Source organism: Rattus norvegicus, chromosome 12 (genome assembly GCF_036323735.1).
Source record: "Rattus norvegicus strain BN/NHsdMcwi chromosome 12, GRCr8, whole genome shotgun sequence".
NCBI classification, from domain to species: domain Eukaryota; kingdom Metazoa; phylum Chordata; class Mammalia; order Rodentia; family Muridae; genus Rattus; species Rattus norvegicus.
In genome coordinates, this window is record NC_086030.1 from 11,763,667 (window position 1) to 11,786,490 (window position 22,824).

The 22,824-nt window shown below is 46.3% G+C and overlaps 1 protein-coding gene across 6 annotated transcripts in view; it reads right to left on the reverse strand.

Moving 5' to 3' along the window:
• Mtus2 (microtubule associated scaffold protein 2) overlaps positions 1-22,824 on the reverse strand; it is a 373,086-nt gene that overhangs the window by 20,954 nt on the left and 329,308 nt on the right. For all 6 annotated transcript variants that reach the window (NM_001374100.2, NM_001100989.3, XM_017598434.3 and 3 more), the window contains 2 exons: positions 11,720-11,786; positions 749-963 (listed from right to left, as the gene is read on the reverse strand). In NM_001374100.2, the coding sequence (NP_001361029.1) occupies positions 749-963; positions 11,720-11,786 (282 nt within the window). The remainder of the gene's footprint in view (positions 1-748; positions 964-11,719; positions 11,787-22,824) is intronic.

Genomic DNA, 22,824 nt, shown 5'->3' on the forward strand with positions numbered 1-22,824 from the left:
TCTTCTGTGCCAGACCGTGAGGTTCCAGGTCTCGTTCTGTTTGTGTAGACTGTCCTCTGCAGGAAGGAGGGAACTGCAGGCCAAGGAGATGTAATACACGGTGACAGACTGAGTGGTCTCTGCCTGTTCAAGCTACTCATGGGGTACTGTGCCTGCCATTTGCCTGGCAAGGATGAGTTTTTTAAAGAAAATGGAGACGGGGTTGGGGATTTAGCTCAGTGGTAGAGCGCTTGCCTAGGAAGCGCAAGGCCCTGGGTTCGGTCCCCAGCTCAAAAAAAGAAAAAAAAAAAAAAAAAAAAGAAAATGGAGACGGGGTTTGGTGAGTCACAGGAATGCACTCTCAAGGAAGACAAGGGACTTCTGCTCATGTTACATGCAAGAGAATTCTGGTGGCTTACTTAACCCTGAGACTCTGTCTTCTAATCTATAAAATGGGGACAGGAATGACCTTATGGAAGGGTAACGGAGTCAGGCTACATCAAACATTTAAAGTAGCGGCTGGTGGAGAACCAGCGCCACGTACATGTTTGCGTAGCCCCTCTGCCCACAAAGAATACGTGCAGAACAGATGACTGAGAGGGGGCAAGTGTAAAACTGCAATCTTAGGTAAGTTCTCACTGAGAAGATCGTCTTAACCCGACCTAGAAGGATGAGAGGGAGCCATAGCGCCTGCAGGGACAGCATCCCAGGGTGCAGAGAAAACCAGAATGAGCCTCGTGATTCTGCAAGTGACGCAGGCTCTTCTCACCTGCTCCTGGTGTTGGCAGCGCATGCGCAGCATCTGGTCCTGATGCTCCGCCTGCAGACGCGCGCTCTCGGCCTGGAACTGCTGCTGCAGCCGCTCCTGCAGCTCCTGCACCTCAGCCTGCTGCTGCCAGCCCAACCTCCTCAGCTCCTCCTCGAACCGCCGCTCCAGCGCCTCCTTCTCCTTCTGCAGCTTCTCACACTTGGCGGTGTTGAAGGCTGCGGGGAACACAGAGAAGCTTATGTTAGCACTGTGGGGAGCAGACGCTGGGATCACCCACCACAAGCCCCCCTGAAGCTTTCAAAAATAAAACTGAATTGGGAACCACTGGGCCGGAGAGTAACTCAGCAGTAGAGTGCTTGGCTTGGCATGCACGAGACCCTCCCAGCACCAAAAACAGATTAAAGAAGTAAACAAATAAACCATAAGCACGGGATCTCTGAGGTTGAGGCCAGCCTCGGCTACATAGCAAGTTCCACGCCATTCAGGGTTATACAGTGAGGCCCTGTTTCAAAGACAAGTAAACAGAGAACTAAATAAACCGCAAATACCTCAATCGTTTAGTATAAAATATTGTCAAAGAAGACTCTCTCCCCCTGAACCATTACGTTGTTCGTTGGCTGTGCCACTAATGTCTCAGTTTCCTAGTGTGTATTAGCTATTTACCCACAGGGCCAGCTCGCTCAGGAGATCCGTGATACAATGGCGCCACCCAGTGCTCAGAGCTGTGGAAATTGCCCCAGTCAAGGCTCAATGTTTTCCTACTGATAACAGCTTCTGTCCCCTTATTGCTGACATTTGTTTCCAAGACTTGCCGATGCAAACAAAATTAAAACAATACAAGCATGTTCATTCATGTGCAGGGTCACTCTTCATTAAAATGAACTCCTGTAACCCAGGGGCCTTGCGCTTCCTAGGTAAGCGCTCTACCACTGAGCTAAATCCCCAGCCCCAGGACCCATGGCTTTTAAGACTATGGGTGTCCTCATCCAGTGGTTCATGCTTTCTTTAACGATCATAGTTAGCGATTAATAAAACTGTGACCACCAGGGGGCGGTATGGCGCTTCAAAATGTCGGGGACGGGGAACACACTGCCTGGTATGGACTTACCTTCTTCTAGAGTTCTTTTTGGTGAAAATATTGGAGGTAAAAATAAAAGGAGTGGCTGAAAGCGAAGTCTGAGATGTTCCCAGAGGGAGACTAATCCACCAGAGGCCTGTCCCGTCGCATTCGCAGACAGACTCGGGAGGAGTTCTAGAGCACTGTGGCTGTTTGAAAGCTGGCTCCGAGAAAATAGGAGTTGGCACTTGTATCCTTCCCTCACCTAGATACGGACTGCTGCTCCCAAAAGCTCTACTATGTGTCAAGTAGGTAGCCCTACTATGTGTCGAGTAGACAGCAAGGAGCAGGAAGTGTAACCGACTAGTCCAAGGTGAAGGCAAGGTCCTCTAGGGCAGAGCCAGGAGCCTGGACAGCCTCCATTTCGATGTCTCTGAGGTGAGAGAACACCAGTTTCTCAAACTCATCTGACTCCCCTGAGCTTAACAACAGCCAAAGAAGGCCATCGGCTGTACTGCACACTCGGTCCTTGTTATGGTTTGAGTCAGAAATGTCTCCCACAGGCTCAGACTTTGCATAGCATTCTCGGCCTAGCTATGCTATTTTGGGAGGCTGCAGAGCCTTGAGGCGGTGACAGAAGCTGGTCACCAGGTGTCACTGAAAGCTATCTCTGACGTCCACATCCTGTCTTGGCATCCTGTGGCTCTCATAATGAGCTGGGTCATCCACTGCATTGTACTCACTGGAGAAGAAGACATTTTGCTTTATTTATTCATTTCCGTTTAACACATTTCATGGGTGTAGGTGGTTTTCCTGCACGCATGTCTGTGTACTACTTGATTGCCTGGGGCTTGTGGAAGCCAGAGAGGCATCTGGCACCCAAGAGCCAGAGTTACAGATGGCTGTGAGCTGCCTTGTGGGTGCTGGGAAATGAACCCAGGTCCTCTGCAAGAGCAGTCAGTGCTCTTAGCCACTGAGCCATTTCTCCAGCCCTGGGTAAGCCATTTTTTTTTTTTTTTTGCTAGAATTTCCTTACAAAACATACCCCCGAGAAAAGAAAGCTTCAATCATAGAGAAAAATGTTATCTACTTATGGGACCTGAATCTCAGGGATGCTCAGTGGATCAGTAACAAGTCTATTGTTCCTGTATTTCAGAAGAAGAGGAATGAAGAGATATATGGAGGAGCAGACATAAAGATAAAAGTCCCAATTCATTTAAAGTCTCCCGATAGTCATAAATGCCTTTTGTCGCTTGATGTATTCTTTAAGAGGAACAAGCCAGTGGATGGATGATGGCCAGTCCTGTGTGAGACAGTGTCTGCGGTATGAGTCAGGGGGGTTACAGACATGAATTTCAGGAAAAGGGGGAAGAAGGGAACTGATTCAAGGTGGTTTTAGGCTTCTGAAAAGAGAAACTATGCCGTCCACGTGAGAACTGGTAACACAGCATGCATACTCGGGTAAGAAGGGCTTCTACAGATGCCTGTCTCTACACAGAGCCTGCTCCTTCACCTTGCACATTTAATGTGGGTGCCTGGCCTTTAAAGGCATCGTGATGACATCAATGTACATAAGAAGGGCAGCTAAAGGCTGCGTGTGGCTGAAGCGCTTGGCTATTTAACCAGGAGGATTTGTTCTGTAAGTGACCCAGGTCATATCCATCTCCATAATAAACACGCTTTTTGGAAAGGGCTTTCACTCAAGGACTGAAAACCTTCAACTTCGGTGAACATTCACTTCAGGGCCCCTTTCACCAGGTACAATGGTAAATTTTAGAAAACAAACTTCCTGGATCCACTCTGTGATGGTTTGTATATGCTTGGCCCAGGGAGTGGCACTACTGGAAGGTGTGGCCTTGTTGGAGTGGGTGTGGCCTTGTCGGGGTGGGTGTGGCCTCGGGTAGGTGTGTCACTGTGGGTGTGGACTTAAGACCCTCACCCTAGCTGCCTGGATGTCAGTATTCTGCTATCAGCCTTCAGATAAAGATGTAGAACTCTCAGCTCCTCCTGCACCATGCCTGCCTGGATGCCGCCATGATCCTGCCTTGATGATAATGGACTGAATCTCTGAACCTGTAAGCCAGCGCCAATAAAATGTTGTCCTTGTAAGACTTGCCTTGGTCATGGTGTCTGTTTGGATCAGTAAAACCCTAACTAAAGCAGAAGTTAACTAAGACACAGTCATTTTCAGTGCTTCACAATTTACAGAGCCCCCATCCTACAATACGTCACCACCAATTTAGTCTTACCATGGCTCTGGTGACTCTGTCCCCAATTTGTACCAGCCAGTGAGGAGGTCAAGCAGTTGCTAGAGAATGACTGTTTATTGAAGGTATCAGGCTCCCAGTCTTGCTCCTTTTTCCAAGCTGTTCAGTTCAATGTGTGCCATGGGGCTTGGGAGACTCTTCTCTGACACGAAGCGTGTGTGTGTGTGTGTGTGTGTGTGTGTGTGTGTGTGTGTGTGTGTGTTTACTGCCTTTAGTTTTGCATGGAATGAAGGATTTATATTTTTAAACCTTCAAAACATAATTTCACCTGAGAGGCATGAATTTCCCTGTCAACTAAACACAATGTCCCTATCTGTAAACATACCAAAGAACAAAGCAGACCACATAGACCTGTTCCCGCTGACTAACGTTAGAAACATGCATGGAAGAATCAAGGTTTTTCAGGTGTCCAGGCAGTTGACAACAGCCCAAGTGTACATGTGTGCATACACATATGTGCGTATGTGTGTGGATGTATATGTATGGTATGTCATTGGATTTTATAATTGATTATATATGTGTATATATACATATATATGATTTAATATATATTGTCAATTTTTAGAGATTTATTTTTACTTCTAGTTATGTATGTGTGTGTCTGTATATAGGCATATGAGTGTGTCTGTATATAGGCATGTGAGTGTGTCTGTGTATAGGCGTGTGAGTGTGTCTGTGTATGTGCATGTGAGTGTGTCTGTTCCCCTGCAGCTGAAGCTGGTTGTGAGGCACCAGATGGATGGGTGCTGGGAATCACACTGTGGTCCTCTGCGAGAACAGTGCATGTTCCTCACAGCTGAGCCATCTCTCTAGCCCTGACTGTACATTTTTACAACCAACAGTCTGACTAGTATTAACGTTATTCATCCTAACAGAAATGCCCATTCAATACCCTGGCTGAACTTCCGACTGGGCTGCCAGGACCCTGCACTTAGAACAATGCAGTCACTGAACTTAAAGAAAGCCAGGACACTACTTCCTGCAGAGTCAGGGCAAGCTGCTAGAGAAGACAGGCTCTCTCCTGGGTAGCCAGCCTGGGGCAAAGCTATTGGACAGCCCGCTCAGTCAGGAGGCTAGAGAATTCTCATCTCCAGATGGTGACTGTTCTGGCTGATGGATTCTCATAAGCACTGCAAGACTAGACAGAACGGCCCCCTACTGCTTTCACCATTGTGTGGGGTTCTCTGGGAAACCCACCTTCCTGCCAACATGCAAATGGCTCTAACTTCCAGTCACCATGACACGGTGGACACTGAGGAGTAAGCGTCAACTCTCAAATGAAGGTTAGGTCTCATGGGGATGGGGCCAGGAGTTAGTTGTATGCTGGGTTTTGTTTTATTGTTTTGTTCGGTCATCTTGACACAACGCTGGAGTCATTTGGGAAGTGAGCATCTCAGCTGATGAACCGCCTCCATCAAATTGGTGTGTGGGGAAATCTTTGAGTCATTTTCTTGATTCGAAATTGATGTGGGAGGAGTTGGCCCACTGTGGGCGGTCCCAACCCTAGGCAGGTGGTCCCAGGCTATGTAAGAAAGCAAACTGAGCAAGCCATGGGGAGCAAGCCAGTGAAGACCATTCCGGTCCTCCTTCTAGGTTTCTGCTTGAGCTCCTGCCTTGATTGGGATCAGGAAGTATAAGCCAGATCAACCCTCTCCTCCCCAAATTGTTTTTGGCCAGTCTTTAATCACATCAACAGAAAAGTAGCTAGGATTAATAGACTCATGTCCCCAACATCCAGCATGGCATCTGACTGAATCAAAGTCACCCTTCACTGGGGTCATTGCTGGTCAAGTGCAAGGTGCAACTGAAGGGCTTTTGAATGTGAGGCCAGGAAGAAGGGCAACTAAGAAGAAAAGCAAGGTGACGTGGAGTCCGGGTGATGAATCCCCTTTGTAACATAAACATCTCCCAGAAGCTGGTTAGAATGTGTTAAACATAGAGATGTAACAGTTTATAAATATCAGAAAGGATATGGCTGCCATGTGGAATAAATCAGTGTCTAAAAAATAGTATAGTGGGGTGTTTGTGTGTGTGTGTGTGTGTGTGTGTGTGTGTGTGTGTGTGTGTGTGTGTGTGTGTGTGGTGGTGGTGGTGGTAGTAGCTGTAATGTATTTTCCATGGCAACCATGTCTTTGGTGCATATGAAGGGAACTGGTAGGTTCAATATAAGTGTGCATGGGTAAATAAGCACCTGTTTGGGAAAGAAACCAAAATGACTTTGGGAATGACATTTCCTAGATTAAAATTTAATCAGAGTGGCTGAGGTCATTGATTTGAATTTTTCTCATCTCATTTTCCTGTAAGAGGGGCAGGATTCCCAGATCTCGTCACGCTGGGCGGTACAGCTCGAAAGGAAAATTTGTCCCTCTGAAGCTCTACCAACAAGCTCAAATTGATGACAGCAGACAAGACCTTTGGGAGCAAAACACACTCCCCATACCACCTTTTGATTTCCTACGTAGGGGTGGGAATATTTTGGGTGTCTTCCCAAATTTTGTGGGGCAGATTGAATGGGACGATTCAATTATGCTGACCAGAGAATTCTTCAGGGCAAATTTTGATATGTTCTGTTTTTATTTTCTAAATTAATTTTTGGCTTTTCTGACCAATGTGTTCTCTAAAAGTATGTTGTTACGGGGCTGGTAAGAAAGATTGCAAAAGGATCTGAGTTCAGCTTCTAGCATCCATGTTGGGTAGCTTACAACTGCCTGTAACTCCAGCTTTATGGGGAACTGGATAGGATGCCCTTGGCATCTGTGGGCATCCGCACACACACCCACATGCAGCCACTCATCTTGGGCTACAGTGAGGAATACCCAAGTCTCCCCCATTTCCCCAAACCCTCCTCCACCTACTTCAGCTTCAAATCAAAACTCAACTTCTTCAGGGTGCTGATTGACTGTCGACTTTCACTGCACATAATATGCATCTGGGAGATTAAAAACCTACTCAGGACTTGGTCTCCAATATTTTGTTTCTGCTGCCCAGAGAGAGGCACTCCAGGGGATGCCGACAGGCACTACAGCACAGGTCCACGCATAAGCGCGGATTCTGACCGGGTGCCAGACACCACTGGGATGTGAGGTTGGAGAGGGGGCTTTTTAACAGCTACTGGTAGACTTTAGGACAGTAATTTCAGGAGTGACTAGAGATGGCCAATCCTATCCTAGAATCTGTAACATTTGAGCTATTCCTACTTTTGGCAACGTCGGCATTTTTAGACGTTTTAGAAACGTCCCCGGCCCCCTCTCTTTCTTTCCGGTCCCCACCTCCTGTGACTCCCATAGGACCCAACGGATAAGTGGTATCAAGAACAACAGGGCCGCTACTGAGGGCAAGGCTCTCTTCCTGGACACTTCAGGAGTCACGTCTGAAGGCTTCACTTTCTTCTTTAAGAGAGAGCAAGTGCAGACCACAGCTCTAGAATTTATGGGCTGAGGACGGATCCCCACGTTCCCTTTCACCTTTCTTCGTCCCAAAGGCGATCTCCACAGTGGAGTGAGAATCTGCTTGGGGAGCAGAGCGGCCCCTGGGATGAATGCTGGGATGAATGGACCAGCCAGGGACTTGCGCTTTGTCTGCTAGGGTTTGTTTTCCCCTCCTGTTTGGCAGATGAACCCTGCTTCTATTCTTAGCACTAATGCAGAAATCAAATGCCTCAAAACTAAACTGAGTACAAATCCGGCTGCATTTAGATGTTTCCGGGGATCGCTAAAGGCGGTGGCACCCCAACCCAAGTGCATCAGATGGCCTGTCCTCAACCCAAAATCTGCTCTCTGGAGGCCAGACATCCCTCCGGGGAGACGCTCAGCCTGCAGAGATCTCTGTTCTCTGTATCTACATGTTAGCTGCTGCACCTCTGCGGAGCCCCTTGTGAGCAGCTGCTTCCGGAATTGACTGAGGAAGAGGAACCTGAGGGTCAACAAGGTCAAGTCTACTCTTCCTATTAGTCAGAGAAGCCCCAAGCCAGGACACCAGCTATAAACATACTTGTATTCACATTCACAGGTTGGCTTCTGCATCTTGGGGTACCAGCTCAATATCATTCACAGGGCAACTCCATAGAGGATTAAATCCCGCATGTTTTCCTCACGCCTAAGGGACAGTGCGTCTGTCCGCAGTGTGTGTCCTAACAGCTTAATGACTAGGGAGCTTGTTTATTTTGTAAATTTGGTATAAGCTAGAGTCATCTGGGAAGGGAGACCTTCAACCAAAAAAATGCCTTCATCAGATGGCCTGGGGGCATTTTCTTGATTAATGATTGACATAGGAGGGCCTAGCCCACTGTGGGCGGTGCCATCCCTAGGCAGATAGACCTAAGCTATATAAGAAAGGTGCCAAACATGAGTCTGGAAACAAGTCGGTGAGCGGCAGTCCTCCATGGGCTCTGCTTCAGTTCCTGCCTTGAGCTCCTCCCTGTCCGACTTCTCTCAATGAAGGGCTATAAGCTGGAACCTCTCCTTCCCAGGTGGCTTTTGGTCATGGTGTTTCTCACAGTTGTAAAACCTAGCACAAATGGCGGTCAGGGGAGGGAAGTTTTTCATTTAAGTTTGTTTGCTTGGATTTCATTTAAGGAAACTACAAGGTATGATTCCTACTGGTCAGGCTGGTTCACTCTGAATGAAGGAAGGCTTATCGGTAACTTCAGTTCCTGGATCCCCAAAGATCCATCTTCATATTCCAACCTCTTAGCTGGGGAGGGGAGTGGTGCTAAGCCAGACAAGTGAGCTACATCAGCCAACACACGGGGCCCCCAGGATCTCTTAAAAGCTCCAAGGTGACCCCAGTGTTGGGAAACACTTGTTTGTTCCTTGACATTTGCCTGGCGTTAGTCACATTTCATGCTTCTCTGTGATAGTGTATCTGGTGAGCCGGGGCTTCAGCTGATGCTTGATAAAAAGCACAGAGTGATAATCACCATGAAACAGAGCCCAGAGGGTGGTATTATCGACCCTGACTCTAAGGTTGGAGAGCTGTGCCCGCCAACAGCCCAAACATCTCTCTCCCAAGTAACCGTGCTAGTGGGGTGTTAGGGCACACAAAGTTCAGTTTAAGCTATGTCTGCTTGCCAAGCGTCAGTGTGAAGGCTCTATCTGATGAGGTGGCTGTCACTATGAATCAGAACTTTCTGGAACTCTATCCCTCTCTCTACCCAAGTTGCCTCCATGATACTTAGTAAGGAGTCACCTTGGGAGACTGACTGGGTTGCAATTGAAAGTTCGAAGCTGTCCTCAGGTCCTGTCACCTGGGAATTGGCCTGCAGGACAGTGTGGGTCAGACTCTCCGAGTTCAGGGGCTGAGTGGCGTGGAGGAGGGGGATCTTGGCAGTTAGAGTTGGAGAAGAAGAAATGCCATTTTGATCGTGTGGACTTGATCTGTCCGTGGAACACTGTTCTTGTAGAGACCGTGGCCGGTCACCTTGGGGAGGTCTCTCGGGAGTGTCAGCACAAAAGCACATCGTCTGGGGGAACCCAGGGCTCCTTCAGGGAATACCTAATGAAGACCTCTTCAGTGAGGAATAAAACCAGATCCTGACCCCAGCAAAGACACTCTCTGCTGCTCATGCAGGGGCTGCAACAGATCGTCTATGCAGGAAGACCCCATAGTAGTGAACTGGAAGAGAACTCGATGGATTCAAGGAACGAGATTCAATCTCCATGGAAACAGTGACAACAAACTCAGAGGGCGACACTTTTTTAGCAGGGAGCCTGAAGGGAACAGGGAAGATTGTCACTTTTCCTTCTCCGGTGGCTGCTTGTCTAACAGCTTCGGCAACGATCCTATGGGCCTCAGGTTTTTGGGAGTGCCCCTCACAGGCTTAGCCAGGGCTGGCCTTGCTCAGTTAAACCTATGTCTGGGTTAGTCCTCCACCTCCCGGGGTGGAGACCCTGCTGCTTAGATCCCATGGAGGTAGGGCAAGGCGTAGAATGGCGTGCTATTTGCCGTGTTCTCAAAGGGCCCAGCTATCCTTGGAGAGGAGAAATAACCACTTCAGAGCCATTTCAATGAGAAAGGAAGTCCCAAAGCTTACAGAAGAGAAATAATACAATAACAAGGAGAATGGGGAAAGGTACAGCTGAGGCCTACTGCCCTGTCTGTCCTGCTCATCTGAGAACCCAGAGCTCCTACAGAAGGCTGGACTGCTGACAGTCTGTGTGGCCAGCCACCTGCCAAGCGTAGCCTGATGGGTCAAGTTCTTTTACTCAGTGGAGGAAATCACACCTGCACACAGAGATGGGCTTCCATGATCATATAAGGTAGACGAGGAAATGCTGGCTTGTGAATAGAACAACAGGCCAATGGGGAAAGGCCATGTTTAGACTTCACTAACTGATTTCTGGGGACACGGAATGGTGGGTTGGCAAGAGAAAAAAAATGGCACGGAGAAGGGAGTGCATCTCAGGCCCTCATGACGCTGGCCTGTAAGTCTAGCTGCTCAGAAAACTGAGGTAAAAGAGTGGCTCATTTCAGGCCAGTCTGGGCTGCAGAGTGAGCTCAAGATCAGGCCTGGGTAACTTAATGAGATTGTGTCTCAGATAAAACATTTTTACAATGTCTGTAGCTCAGGGTTCTAGTGGCTACTTGGCATTAGCAAAGCACTCGGTTTAATCCCCAGTCCCTGAGAAAAAGGAAGTAAAAGGATCGATGGGGAGGGGTGGGGCATGGCAAACACCTTTGCCAGTACCTCCTGTAGAGGGGAAGACTGACTCCTATCACATTCTGGGGGTCTAGGGGTCATCCTTATCTTGGCGAAGTGTCTGAATGTACTAGGCTATCCCATGAGCTAAAGATTACACATTTGAATATGATCCTGTCAGATTTCAATCCAACCCTTTTTGAGATGATGGTGTTCTCACATAGAGGTGCATACAGCTGTAGGAAGCCACACAACACGCATCTCACATAACCCAGAATAGCTCAGCTCTGGAGGTGCCTAGAGGGAGGGACACTTGTGACAGCCCACGATACAGACTGATGTGTGTGCTGTCATCCATGAAGAACAGTCAAGACCTGATTAGTCTCAATGCTCACTTCGAGAAACTGTCTCTGTAATAACAGACTTGTAAGAATTATGGCTCCCTGTGAGGCCTAGTGACCTACCACTGTGCTGTAAGGATGCCTGTGTCACTGGCCTAGACGGGTTTGATCTGGCTTATTATAGAAAACATGGTGGCTTTTGTTCCAAACCGAGACATGGGGGAAAGACATTCTTCATGGTCTTTATCGGAAAGCAGGCTGAGAATGGAGAGTCCTTCAAGGGGAATTCTGAGTGCTTGTGAGAAAACTCCAGGAGAACAAGACAAGAGTCTTGTGACTTCCGTTTCTTCAAGAAACATGAATTGTTCTTTGCATGCTTCCCTGCTCCTCCAATGTGTAGCAGGTAGGAGTTTACTTTAGATTACTCACTACAGTCAGATACTATAAGTTCATATGTGTCTATGAAAAAAAAAATCATGTTTCTGACATTTGTATAGCTTAAACACGTGAGTCTACTCAAGTGACCTTTTTAACCCTCAGACTATAAATTATCTGATGCTCTGAATAAAGTCGGTTATTGCATGGACTGCCTCAAGGCTAGGTTTCTTTCTCCCAGGTCCCACCACCTCTACGGCGGTACATGGTCTTCATGTTAGTTACCCTACTTACCCACTTCATCCCTGATGTTGGCGAGTTCGATCGACAGCTCTTTCTCTTTCGCGAGGGCCCTTTCGCTCTGGAAAAAAAAAGGAAAAAAGAAAAATGAGAGTTGCCTAGTTCTAGGCTACATAAGCATCGTCACGTGTCTAATAAGTAAATCGCGTTAAACACGTAAGTCTATTCCTGAAGACGAGAACCATTTTCCTTATATAAAAAGTAACAGAACCAAGTCAGAATCATTCATTTGCGTCATTGATATACAATAATGCCGGCAGCCATCTTTTTTCTGAATCACACTGTTACATCATCCCTGAATGATTCTAAGTATGTCTCTGTACTACACTTAAATATACTAACATATATTATTATAGATTGATTCTCATTCAGCTTTTTTATGATGGTGATTCTTGCCCATGAACAACTCATGATACTATACACACACACACGCTCATTTTTCTAAAAACCAATTGTTCCCTTACGCTTACTTTCTTGTCCATTACTGGTTAATTATCTAACAAATAAAGAAAATCCAGGCAGAAGCCTTGGTATGAAACATGTCTGTCCATCATAATACCCGACCCGAGGCTTCTGGGTTTGGAATCACTCTGGGCATTACTACCAGGCATAGGAGGTACTGCATGCTAGAAGTATTATTTAAGGCAAAAAAGCTACTTGTAATTAAATGGTTGCTTGTTTTTATATCAGTTACAATCTGTGATCTAAAATAGTTAAGCACCGGAAGACAAACTCCATATGCAGTCTGCATCTATGACTCACCACAGATGGATTCCTAAGATTTTTACTGCTAATAATAAGGAAATACTACCCATAAATCAGAGATGTGAGCTCTTCAGAGAAAGTGCCCAGCCATCAACAGAATGCACTTGTAATGCAAACTATGGTCCAGAAAAGTTTCCTTTGACTAAAACATGGACCAAACACCCAACATGGGTATCTTTGAGGCCTTGTGTTAGTTGACTGTTGTCTATATAGTGCCTGCATGGTCAATGTCCCACAGACGTCCATGTGTTAGAGAGGGTTGATCCCCCAACCAGGAGGCACCGTGAATCTTTAAGAGGTGGGGTCTCACAGGAAGTCTGTAAGTCACTGGGAGTGTGCGCTTTAAGGAAGCCGTAGGACCCTGGCTTCTTCTTCTTCCCAGCCATGAGGCAGCAGTCAGTTTGTTCTGCCTCAAGGTCCCCTTTGGTGCCATCCAGGACGCCCTCCCGAGGCCCAAAGCAATGGCCCATCTGATTGAAAATTTGGACTTCCAAAAAGTGAGCACTGACTACTCTTTTCTGTTTCTAAGTTAATCGTGTCAGGTATTTTGTTACAGTGTTGGAAGGCTAGTGCAATGCCCCATCATTACCGACCACCCTTGTTTTTTTCATGGTCAGTTTTCTTTGTCAAATTGACTGGGGTCATCTAGGAAGAGGGAACCTCCATTGAGGAATTGTTTCCTTCAGAGTGGCCCATGGGTATCTGTGAGGACATTTTCTTGATTGACTGGTTAATTGACTGATTGAAGTGTAAGGGCCTAGCCTACGGTAGGCGATTCCATCCCTGGACACATAGTCTTGCGTTGTCTAAGATTGAAAACTGAGTAGGCCATGGGGAGCAAGCCGATGCAAAGTATTTCTCTATGGTCCCTGCCTTAACTTTGCTCAGCAATGGAGTGACCCAAACAAACTGTGAGCTAAATAAACTCTGTCTTCCTCAGGTCACCTTTTGGTCCTCATTTATCAAGGCAGCAGAAAGCCAACAAGGACAGTGGCTACCTGAAAAACTAGTAAAAACAGAAAGAACAGATGGCATTTTCATTTCATTTAAGGTGCCGTGAGGTTTAATGCACACAGGTCAGGTTGGTTCAATCTCCACATAAAGAAAAGCTCATGAGGAGTTTCAGTTCCTGGACTTCCAAAAATCCACTGGACAATGGACAATGACAAGAGCATGTAAGCCAAGTTAAACCTTTTCCTCCCCAAGTTGGTTTTGGTCAGTTCTTTTGTTTTGTTTTGTTTTGATCACAGCAGGAAACTGAACTAGAACAGCACCTCTCACGGACCTGCGTACTGTGGGACCAGAGGCAGTTCATACAATTGTGCTTGTGTGTGAACTGCACTTAGGCCAACGGTTTTCAACCTGTGGGTCAAGATCTTTGGGGGGTCCAGTGACCCTTTCACAAGGACCTGAGACCACTGGAAAACACAATTATTTACATTACAATTCATCACAGTAGCAAAATTACAGTTGTGAATTAGCAACAAAAATAATTTCACGGTTGGGGGTCAGCACAACATGAATTAAAGGGTCTCAGTGTTAGGAAGGTTGAGAACCACTGATCTCGACTAAGGTTCGCAGGGTTGACTGTGAGCTCCTGGGAGAGCCTCGGGGCAGCCAAAAGGCTTTTGCTAAGTACTGCTATGATACTGCAAATGCTTGAATGAAACTCTGTCGTCATATATAGGGATCTGGAGAGGTGACTTGGTAGTCCAGTTACTATTTACCACAAGCAAACTCATGGCACAGGCACCATATCTCTTCTATAACTGAGAGAAGAAGGGCCATTTCTGAGAGTGTAGGCCCCTGTCAGACACTGATCCTATCTTTGTGTCGCTTTCTGGCCTCACAGCTCTGAGACATCAACTTTGTGGCTGGAGACATTTTGCTACATCAGTGGGAATCAATGAAGGCTCCCAGAAGTTTTCAGCTCACAGAAGTTTTGCTTTCTCTGAATTCAGGAGGCAATGACAGAGTGTATGACTTCCTAATCCTCAGAAAACTCTACTTCAAGTGTCATGGCTACTGCATGGGGTCAGAACGTAGCGGGGGAGGGGGGGTAATTAAATGAGTTAGCTCTTGGAATACAGCAATAGTGCCTGTGTCAGTGGTTGGTGGTGTTATAGATCCATGGTTACCTATGATTTTATTTGTAACTAGCAGACTGATACCTGGATTTTTATTTATTTATTTATTTATTTATTTATTTATTTATTTATTTATTTATTTATTTTTGGTATGAGTACTCTGTCTGCCAAGTACACCTGCAGGCCAGAAGAGGGAATCAGACTCCTTTATAGATGTCGTGAACCACCACGTGGGTGCTGGGAATTGAACTCAGGACCTCTGGAAAAGCAGCCAGTGCTCTTAACCGCTGAGCCATCTCTCCAGCCCTCAGGACTTTTTCTTTTCTTCCAAACTTGTTCTAACTGTAACCTATAATCGCCGCTTGACAACCGTCTTGGACCAGTTTAGTACTTTGGAGAGGGGTCATTTCAGTAGTTGCTTTGTTTAAAAACAAACAAACAAACAAACAAACAAACAAAACCAAAACAGTGAGAAAACTATGTCAAGGATAACTTGGAAAAGTCACAACCATTACTTTACAAACACAGCCAGAGAACCCAATCTTGGGTGCATCTCCTCAGCTGAGGGCTAGCACGAGAAAGACGTCTGTCAGTGAAAACTCAGAAAGCATGGGACAGTGAACTGTCAAGACTACTCACTCCAACTTCAGACCCAAAGCCAGTGCTTTCCTTTAGCTTCTCACTGTAGCTGGCACCTGACGCGTACAACACCGTCCCGCGGTGGGATCCCCCACATCACAGCAAACAGCTCTGGACCTTCTAGGTGACTGGCAGGAAGGAAACGGACTCCAGAAGGGAAATGGTCGAGCTTTCAGTTATTTGCTTTTTAATAAAGGTTCCACCAAACACTTTCTATTAGCCACACATAGAATAATTGTCTCCTTTCCCCATTCCTTCAAACACAGCCATCCCTCTGTGTCTGTAGGAGCTGATTACAAGAGCCCTCCCAACCAGGATACCTGAACCCATGTATGCTCAAGTCCCTTATATAAAACAGTGCAATGTGCACAGAGATCCCATTCTGATTTTCTTAGAGCAGTGGTTCTCAATCTTCCTAGTGCTGTGAGCCTTTAATACAGTTCCTCATGTGGTGACCCCCAACCATAAACTTATTCTCATTGCTACTTCAAAACTATAATTCGCTACTGTTATGAAACTTAATGTAAATATAGAATACACAGTATATCTGACACGCAACCCCCAAAGGGGTCTCGATCCACAGCTGAAAACCAATGCCCAGACTTTAAAACCACCTCTCCATTCTTTCTAATCTTGACAGTGGTGTAAATTCCTTGTGATTCGTTGCTACTCTGTACTAGTCAGGGGACAATCACAACAAACACAGAAAGACCAAAGTGCCACATGTTTTCAGTGTTGATGTGGGATGTGTGGTTGATTGACTGAGACTGAGTTGATCGAGTACTACATGGTGATAGCAACTACAGGTCCTGAGGCTCGCCCGTACTCTTAATGAGCCCTGGACTGTTTTTTATTTATAGGGAGGCAAAAGGGACCAGCTTCCTTAGAAATAGAAAACCCAGGAGTTCCAACCCAGGGCCCAACTATCAAACACCATGCACATCAATGTTCTTCCCACCCCTCCCCATGTAGGTGTGACCTCAAGAACCAAGTTGGACATGGGTTGGATGTAGCACTCTTGGTCATGTAAATTCCCATGTCGGAAGGGAGGAGAGGCAGCCAGCTGCCACTGGATATGGCTCTGTGAAAATTCTCTAGCTGTAGCTCCTGACCCCGCCTCCATCCTGACAGCTTACACTACCCGTATTTGTCCTTGAAATTGACTTGTGGGTTGCATGTTGGGACATTTCCAGTGTTTGGTGCCTCGGCCTTCTGGGCTTGTAACTCCAGATAGGGTAGCTGTTTGCTCCCCGCTGTCGGTTCTAGACGGACCTTTCTGATGCCCCTGGACACATCCCTGTTGAAGATGTTGGCTCTGCTTGCCAAGGCCGACCTGCCTGCCTCTTCCGGTCAGGGTCTTTCTTCCTTAAGTGCTTGATTCTGAAATGACATCAACCCTTCTGCGTTATGAACCAAGTGAGCTATTGTGCGATTCCTGAAGGCTGAACCAGAATGACGTCATGACAGCTGCAGTGGACAGCGTCAATGGCGGTGACCTTAGGACCGGCATTGTCTAGGTGAACACTGAGGACCACCTCCACTTGTTTTCAGTTTGCTGCGTGCGTGTGTCCCCCACCCCTTGGGGAACTGCAGAGGCTGGCAGAAGTCTTGAGAGGCCCCTGGGCTCTGGGGACTCTTAAGAGTTCTTCTGCGATGATTCCAAGTCACTCTTTGCACTGTTCCCTGGATGAAGGCAAGTTGGGAGGATTGGCATAGGAGGAGGCCGGGCCAACACATTCCTAAACGGGGAATGTGTGGAAAATTCCTAACTGTGGCCAAGCCCGTGAACGCCTGTGTTCACTCAAGAGCGCTAAATATAGATGCATCGACCATCCACACTGTCTTAGTGACAGAGTCCAGGCACTTCAGAGGCCACGAAGGCCAGTCCTCTCCGGTGACTGTTTAGTCTAAGACAGGCTTCACTTCAAATGGGAACTCGTGGAGCACTCGTTCTCCCTAAGTCAGTGCTCACAGCTTCTGGGCTTCTTCTTCCACTTTGTTGGAACCTCCCCTCCACGGTCCCGGCTTTCCTGTTATCTCAGTGTGGCATATAATCTTAAATGTGGAACCCAAGATGATCAGGGACCAGGAAACACCTGATTCACCCTTCTTCTCCAGTCCTGAACATAGGTACCATAGAAGGTCTAATCCCCTAGAGCCTCCCAGTTTCTGAAGACTTGGTTCCCCATGCCACAGACTCCTGAGAATTCGGCCATCCCTCTTTCCCAGAAGCCACCCATTCCTGTAACACTGAGCAACTGGACGAGTGGCCACGCCTCCAGCCAGTCTGCCATATTCTGTTACCTTAACCTGCTTAGTCTGGTGTTATCTGTTCAGATGGCTGACACTACCTCAGGGACCTGGTGGTAATAGGAAGTGAAACAGTCTCTCCTAGTTAACGTCACATGTGGGACTCCACACTCGGGCACCGGCCATCCATGCCCCTTCTTGAATGAGCAACCAATCCATAAAACTAAGGCTGTATCCCAGTATTTCTGGACGGCTTCCTCTCCAGTGAATCTAGAAATAGAAAGCTTATTCACCTCCAGACACTAACCGAGTGCCTACTGTGTGCCAGGCAAATGGCGTTTTGGCCTCTAAGAAACCAGGTATCTCAGAGTAAGCCTGTGTACCAGCAATTACAGAAGATTGTGAGATAGCCCCGGAGGCTAGGATGTCTTGGAGATTTAAACCGAGGTCAGAGGAGAAACAAAAAGGGCCTGTGAAGAGACCATCTTAGGTAGAGGTCAGGAGAAACAGTGATACGAAATGGCACCGGGGGGAGGGGGGGCTTCTGGGAATCTTTGTCACCCTATCAGATGAACCCATAGTCTTTGTTCTGTGTAGCGTTTGATTCTGTCTTGTGATTCTCACTGTAAGAATTCTTGTTTGTCTGGAAGGGGTACGGAGGACAAATGATGAAAATTCATTGTAGTCTGAGGATGCTTCTAAGCCTGGTGTGTGTGTGTGTGTGTGTGTGTGTGTGTGTGTGTGTGTGTGTGTCTGTCTGTCTGTCTGTCTGTCTGTCTGTCTATGTCCAAGGACTCCTAATAATCTTTGCTATATTTTAAAAAATGAAGTATTTATATCCAATTCACTTATGTGTTTCTGTGTGCGTATATGGGTGTGAATGCAGGGGCCTGTGGAGGCCAACAGAAGGGTCAGATCCCCTGGAGCTAGGCAGTTGTGAGCCGCCTGAAGTAGGCGCTGGGAAGTAAACCTAGGTCTTCTGCCCTAAGAGCCAAGTGCGTTTAACTGCTGAGCCATCTCCACTTTCTTCAACGGTCCTAGCCCGGTCTGTGTAAGTGCTAATCGCAGGCACCGACCATATGGTGTGGACCCCAGTGCAAACAAGGAAATAAGTAGGAAATATGAAGACTCAGTCAGGAGCGGTGGTAAACACCTGCGATCCCAGAATTTGGGAGGTGGAGGCAGATGCTGCAGGTTCCTGGCCAGCTTGGGTTATCCAGTAAGACCCTGCCTCAGAGAACAAAGAGGGGGAGGGGTCTTTCTTAGTGTTCTGGTATTTGAGGACATAACTGGGTCCTTTCTACTGTGAATTACACGGCACAGGCACACACAGCACACCTACAAACTAAGCTGGGAAGAAGCCGGGAGCTCTCCCCTGAAACAGTCCAGCCTCTTATCCTGAAGTCTCGCTTAACTTGGTAAAATGTGTCCTACTGGGAAGATACTTTCCTCAGCATCTTCAGGAGAAGCAGTCCCAGAACACACGTATCCTTGCAGCAATTTCCACCGCTTTCTGTGCATGGACCATTTATTCGTTTTCCAGTGTAAATATTTTTAAAAAAGTGGCTCTGTGTAACAGAGCTCTGGGAGGGGATCCCTAGAGATATGGGGCAACCTTTAGTTTTCCTTCTGCTACAGTTTCAAGATCGTGCTGACGCAATGGTTGAGATGATCAATAAGTCTTCATTTCTTTCCCAACTAATTAACGCGAAGCTACGGTGTGTTTGTATAATGACCCACTTTTCTACTGTGAAATGAAATATAACAACAAAAACAAAGAAAAGCCCACTCGACACAAAGTGCTACTCATATTTAATACTCTTCCATACACTTCAATATCTAATTGTGTGGACAATGTATCAAACCCTGTGTTAAAAGAAACCAGAGTGACTGAACTTAAAAGGTCGGTCCAGTCTTTGTCCCTGTGCATGCTGGGAGAACCACTAGTTAAAAGAAACATCTTGTTTACCCGGGAGATGGTGGCTAATGAGGGAACATCTTCCTAGCAGGAAGATAACAAGGGTATCCACATCTGGATGGCTAACAAGCAACTGGAAACAGAGACGAATGAGGTCAAGGAGCAGGAATGCTAATCGAACAGGCAAGGCAGGAGCATCCTGGTGTGCAAGCAGCAGAACGAGAAGAAGCCGGCAAAGGGAATTTTAACACATTTGTGTTGCACTTAAGACACTTTTTGGCTCTTTGTGGATTCTCCATTCCTTTCATTTACCTTCCCCAAAGTATGATCTCCCCTGTCAGATTGCATCTCTGCTAAAAACAAACAAACAAACAAACAAACGAACAAAAAACAACAAGCAAACAAACAACAAAACCAAACACAACCTTCCCCCAAATAAAATGAAACCCAGCGCCAAAACCAAACAATAACAAAACCCTGGCAGATCTACCCTTTTCCATTAATACAAGTTAAGAAAACACAAGACTGGATTCCAGGCTGGAGCGTTCTCTGCACTCCCTGCATTGTATTTTCCAGAGTCTGCTGTGAGAGAGAACTCTCCTCTTGTGCTTCATTACATCAGAGCAAACACACTGTCCTGACGAGCTCTGCCCGGAGCTCCATCCCCGCTCCATTTCAGTCTAACAGAACCCACCCCATCCTTACAGTGATTCAAAAACTCCGCCTCAACCCCACCAACCTCGCCTATGATTCTTTCCCTACTTATTTCCCAGTCATGTGGTGGCCGGAACCTTCACTTAATTATCCTTTAGTGTGTAATTCTATGTTACATGTGTGTGTCATGGATGTCTATAGGACCTTCAATTTCTCTGGAAAATGTGGCAGTGCAAGGGAATTAGTGACTGGTAAAAGGCCGGTCATGTTTCTAAATTCTTTGATAGTCTACAGCATGGAGGACAGTAGTGACGTATACGATGGATCAGAAAGCTTAACGTAAGATAACAGGCACAGATAGCTTTTAAAGACTTGTTTATTTTTATGTATATGGGTGTATACTTGACTGCATGTATGTATGTATGTATGTATGTATGTATGTATGTATGTATGTATGTTCAAAACCTACATGCAGTGCCCGAAGAGGTCAGAAAAGGGCATTGGATCTACTGGAACCACAGTTATACAGATGGTTACGTGTCACCCTGCGGGTGTGCTGGGAGTTGAACCCAGGTCCTCTGCAGAGCAGCCAGTGCTCTAACCACTCAGCCACCTCTCCAGCCCCAGTACGGACAGTTTTTAAAAAGCATTTTCTTGTTTAGCAGTTTTGTTTTCCTTTTGCTCCCTAGGAAGGTTGTACAGTTTTTCCTGGTCCATCACGGAGGAGAGCCATGGTGCTGCTTTTCTCCCCTCCTTTCGGAAAGGACTTACAAAGTTACTTTCAGATCTCACCATCTTACAAAGAACATCCTTAGCTACTGTGTAATCAAACTGAAAAAGCAAATGTTATCTCTTAAGTTCAAATGTCCTCTCTCACAGTTAAGTGATGCAATAGGAAAGGTTTGTTTTTGGAGGGATAACAAGCTGGGCCAGAGCTACCAGGGAAACTTCCTGCGGACTTCTCTTCACCCTAACACTTTTCAAACTGTGTTGATGCTGGGTGGTGAGGACTAATAGAGGGCAGGGCTTACTGTGAGAGGACTAACAGAGGGTGGGGCTTATTGTGGGAGGACTAACAGAGGGCGTGGCTTACTGTGGGAGGACTAACAGAGGGTGGGGCTTACTGTGGGATGACTAGCAGAGGGAGGGGCTTACTGTGGGATGACTAACAGAGGGCGGAGCTTACTGTGGGAGGACTAACAGAGGGCGGGGCCTACTATGAGATGACTATTAGAGGGTGGGGCTTACTGTGGGAGGACTAACAGAGGGCGAGGTTTACTAGGACTCATAGCCAGCTATGCCCAAAGCATGAGGCAGAATGAAATGCTATACCGAGTCTCCTACATCACAGTGCCTGCATAACAGCTATGGAGTGAAGGAAGGACTTGGGCACACTTCTTATGACGTGATCCTGATGAAGAGCAAGCAACAGCAAAACAATGCCTTCTCTTGTTTTAAAAGAAGTCCCACTCCTTTAAAAGTCGCCCAAATATGCAGCTATTTTGCTGGAAAACCATTCTGAAACATGGCAAAGAATCAAGAAATATGGGCGTGAGAGTAATGAGAAGGTCTATTAACACAGTTTATCATTTTACATTTTTGTCACAGAAAACTGAAGTACTGAATTTGGGGTTTCAAAGCTAAAACAAAAGACAGCTCCTCAAATGTCATGCTTTGAAAGAGATCAATAACAAATTATTTTCCAAAATCCTTAAATACAATAGCAATATAAGGAAGGTTATTATTATTACTATTACTATTATGATTATGATTATTATTTTAGGAATTTGATCTAACAGAAAACAAGTACAGACTCACTTTAAGATCACTTATTCTCACACCAAAAAGATGATCTCCACCTCTCTCTCTCTAGGGTCTCACTATGTAGTCCAGGCCAACCTGGAACTGGCTCTGTTAGACCAGGCTAACCACAAAACCACAGAGGTCTGCCTGCCCCTGCCTCCTGAGTGCTGGGATTAAAGGTGTGCACCATGACACCTGGAAATTCTCTATTCTAAAAGATTAAAAGATTCTCTCTCTCTCTCTCTCTCTCTCTCTCTCTCATATATATATATATGTGTGTGTGTATGTGTATATATATATGTATGTGTGTGTGTATGTGTGTGTGTGTGTGTGTGTGTGTGTGTGTGTGAAATAGGATCTTATTATGCTGTCCTTGTGGCTTTGAATTCAGCTTCTATCCACCTTATCCACCTCATTCAGGAGTTGAGGCTCCATCTCTGTGCCTGGCTTTATTTCTGGAACTTTTGGACCTGGGTTTAGGAATACCACCTTTACAATATTACCTTGCCTTTAGCAAACTCTTGTCATAAAGCTCTCTGACTTCTTCTTGCAGCTGCATCTCTTGGGAAAGAGTGGCTTTGGTGGGAAATGTATGTTGATTTATTGAAAACACACACACACACACACACACACACACACACATACAACTTAAGTTCTGACTCTGGCCAACAAAAGCCAAATTTCCCTGAAATGCCTGCCCCAGAACAAAAGTGAGCTTCAAGTTTAGTTTTCTGCGATGGTGTGTGAGCCCACAGGAGGTCAGGGTTCATGAGCAGAACCGACAGAGATGATCCCCAGGGACTGCCCTGTAATGAGTTTTAAATTAAACCATATATTTCCTTTTCACCTGGTCACATACTAGACTCCAAGCTATCTCCTAGTTGATGCCACCTGGTAAAAAGGAGGCAATTTCAGGCTTCCTGTATCCCATGAGATTCCATTTCATGCCTCTTTGATGAAATATATATCACAGAGAATAGCTT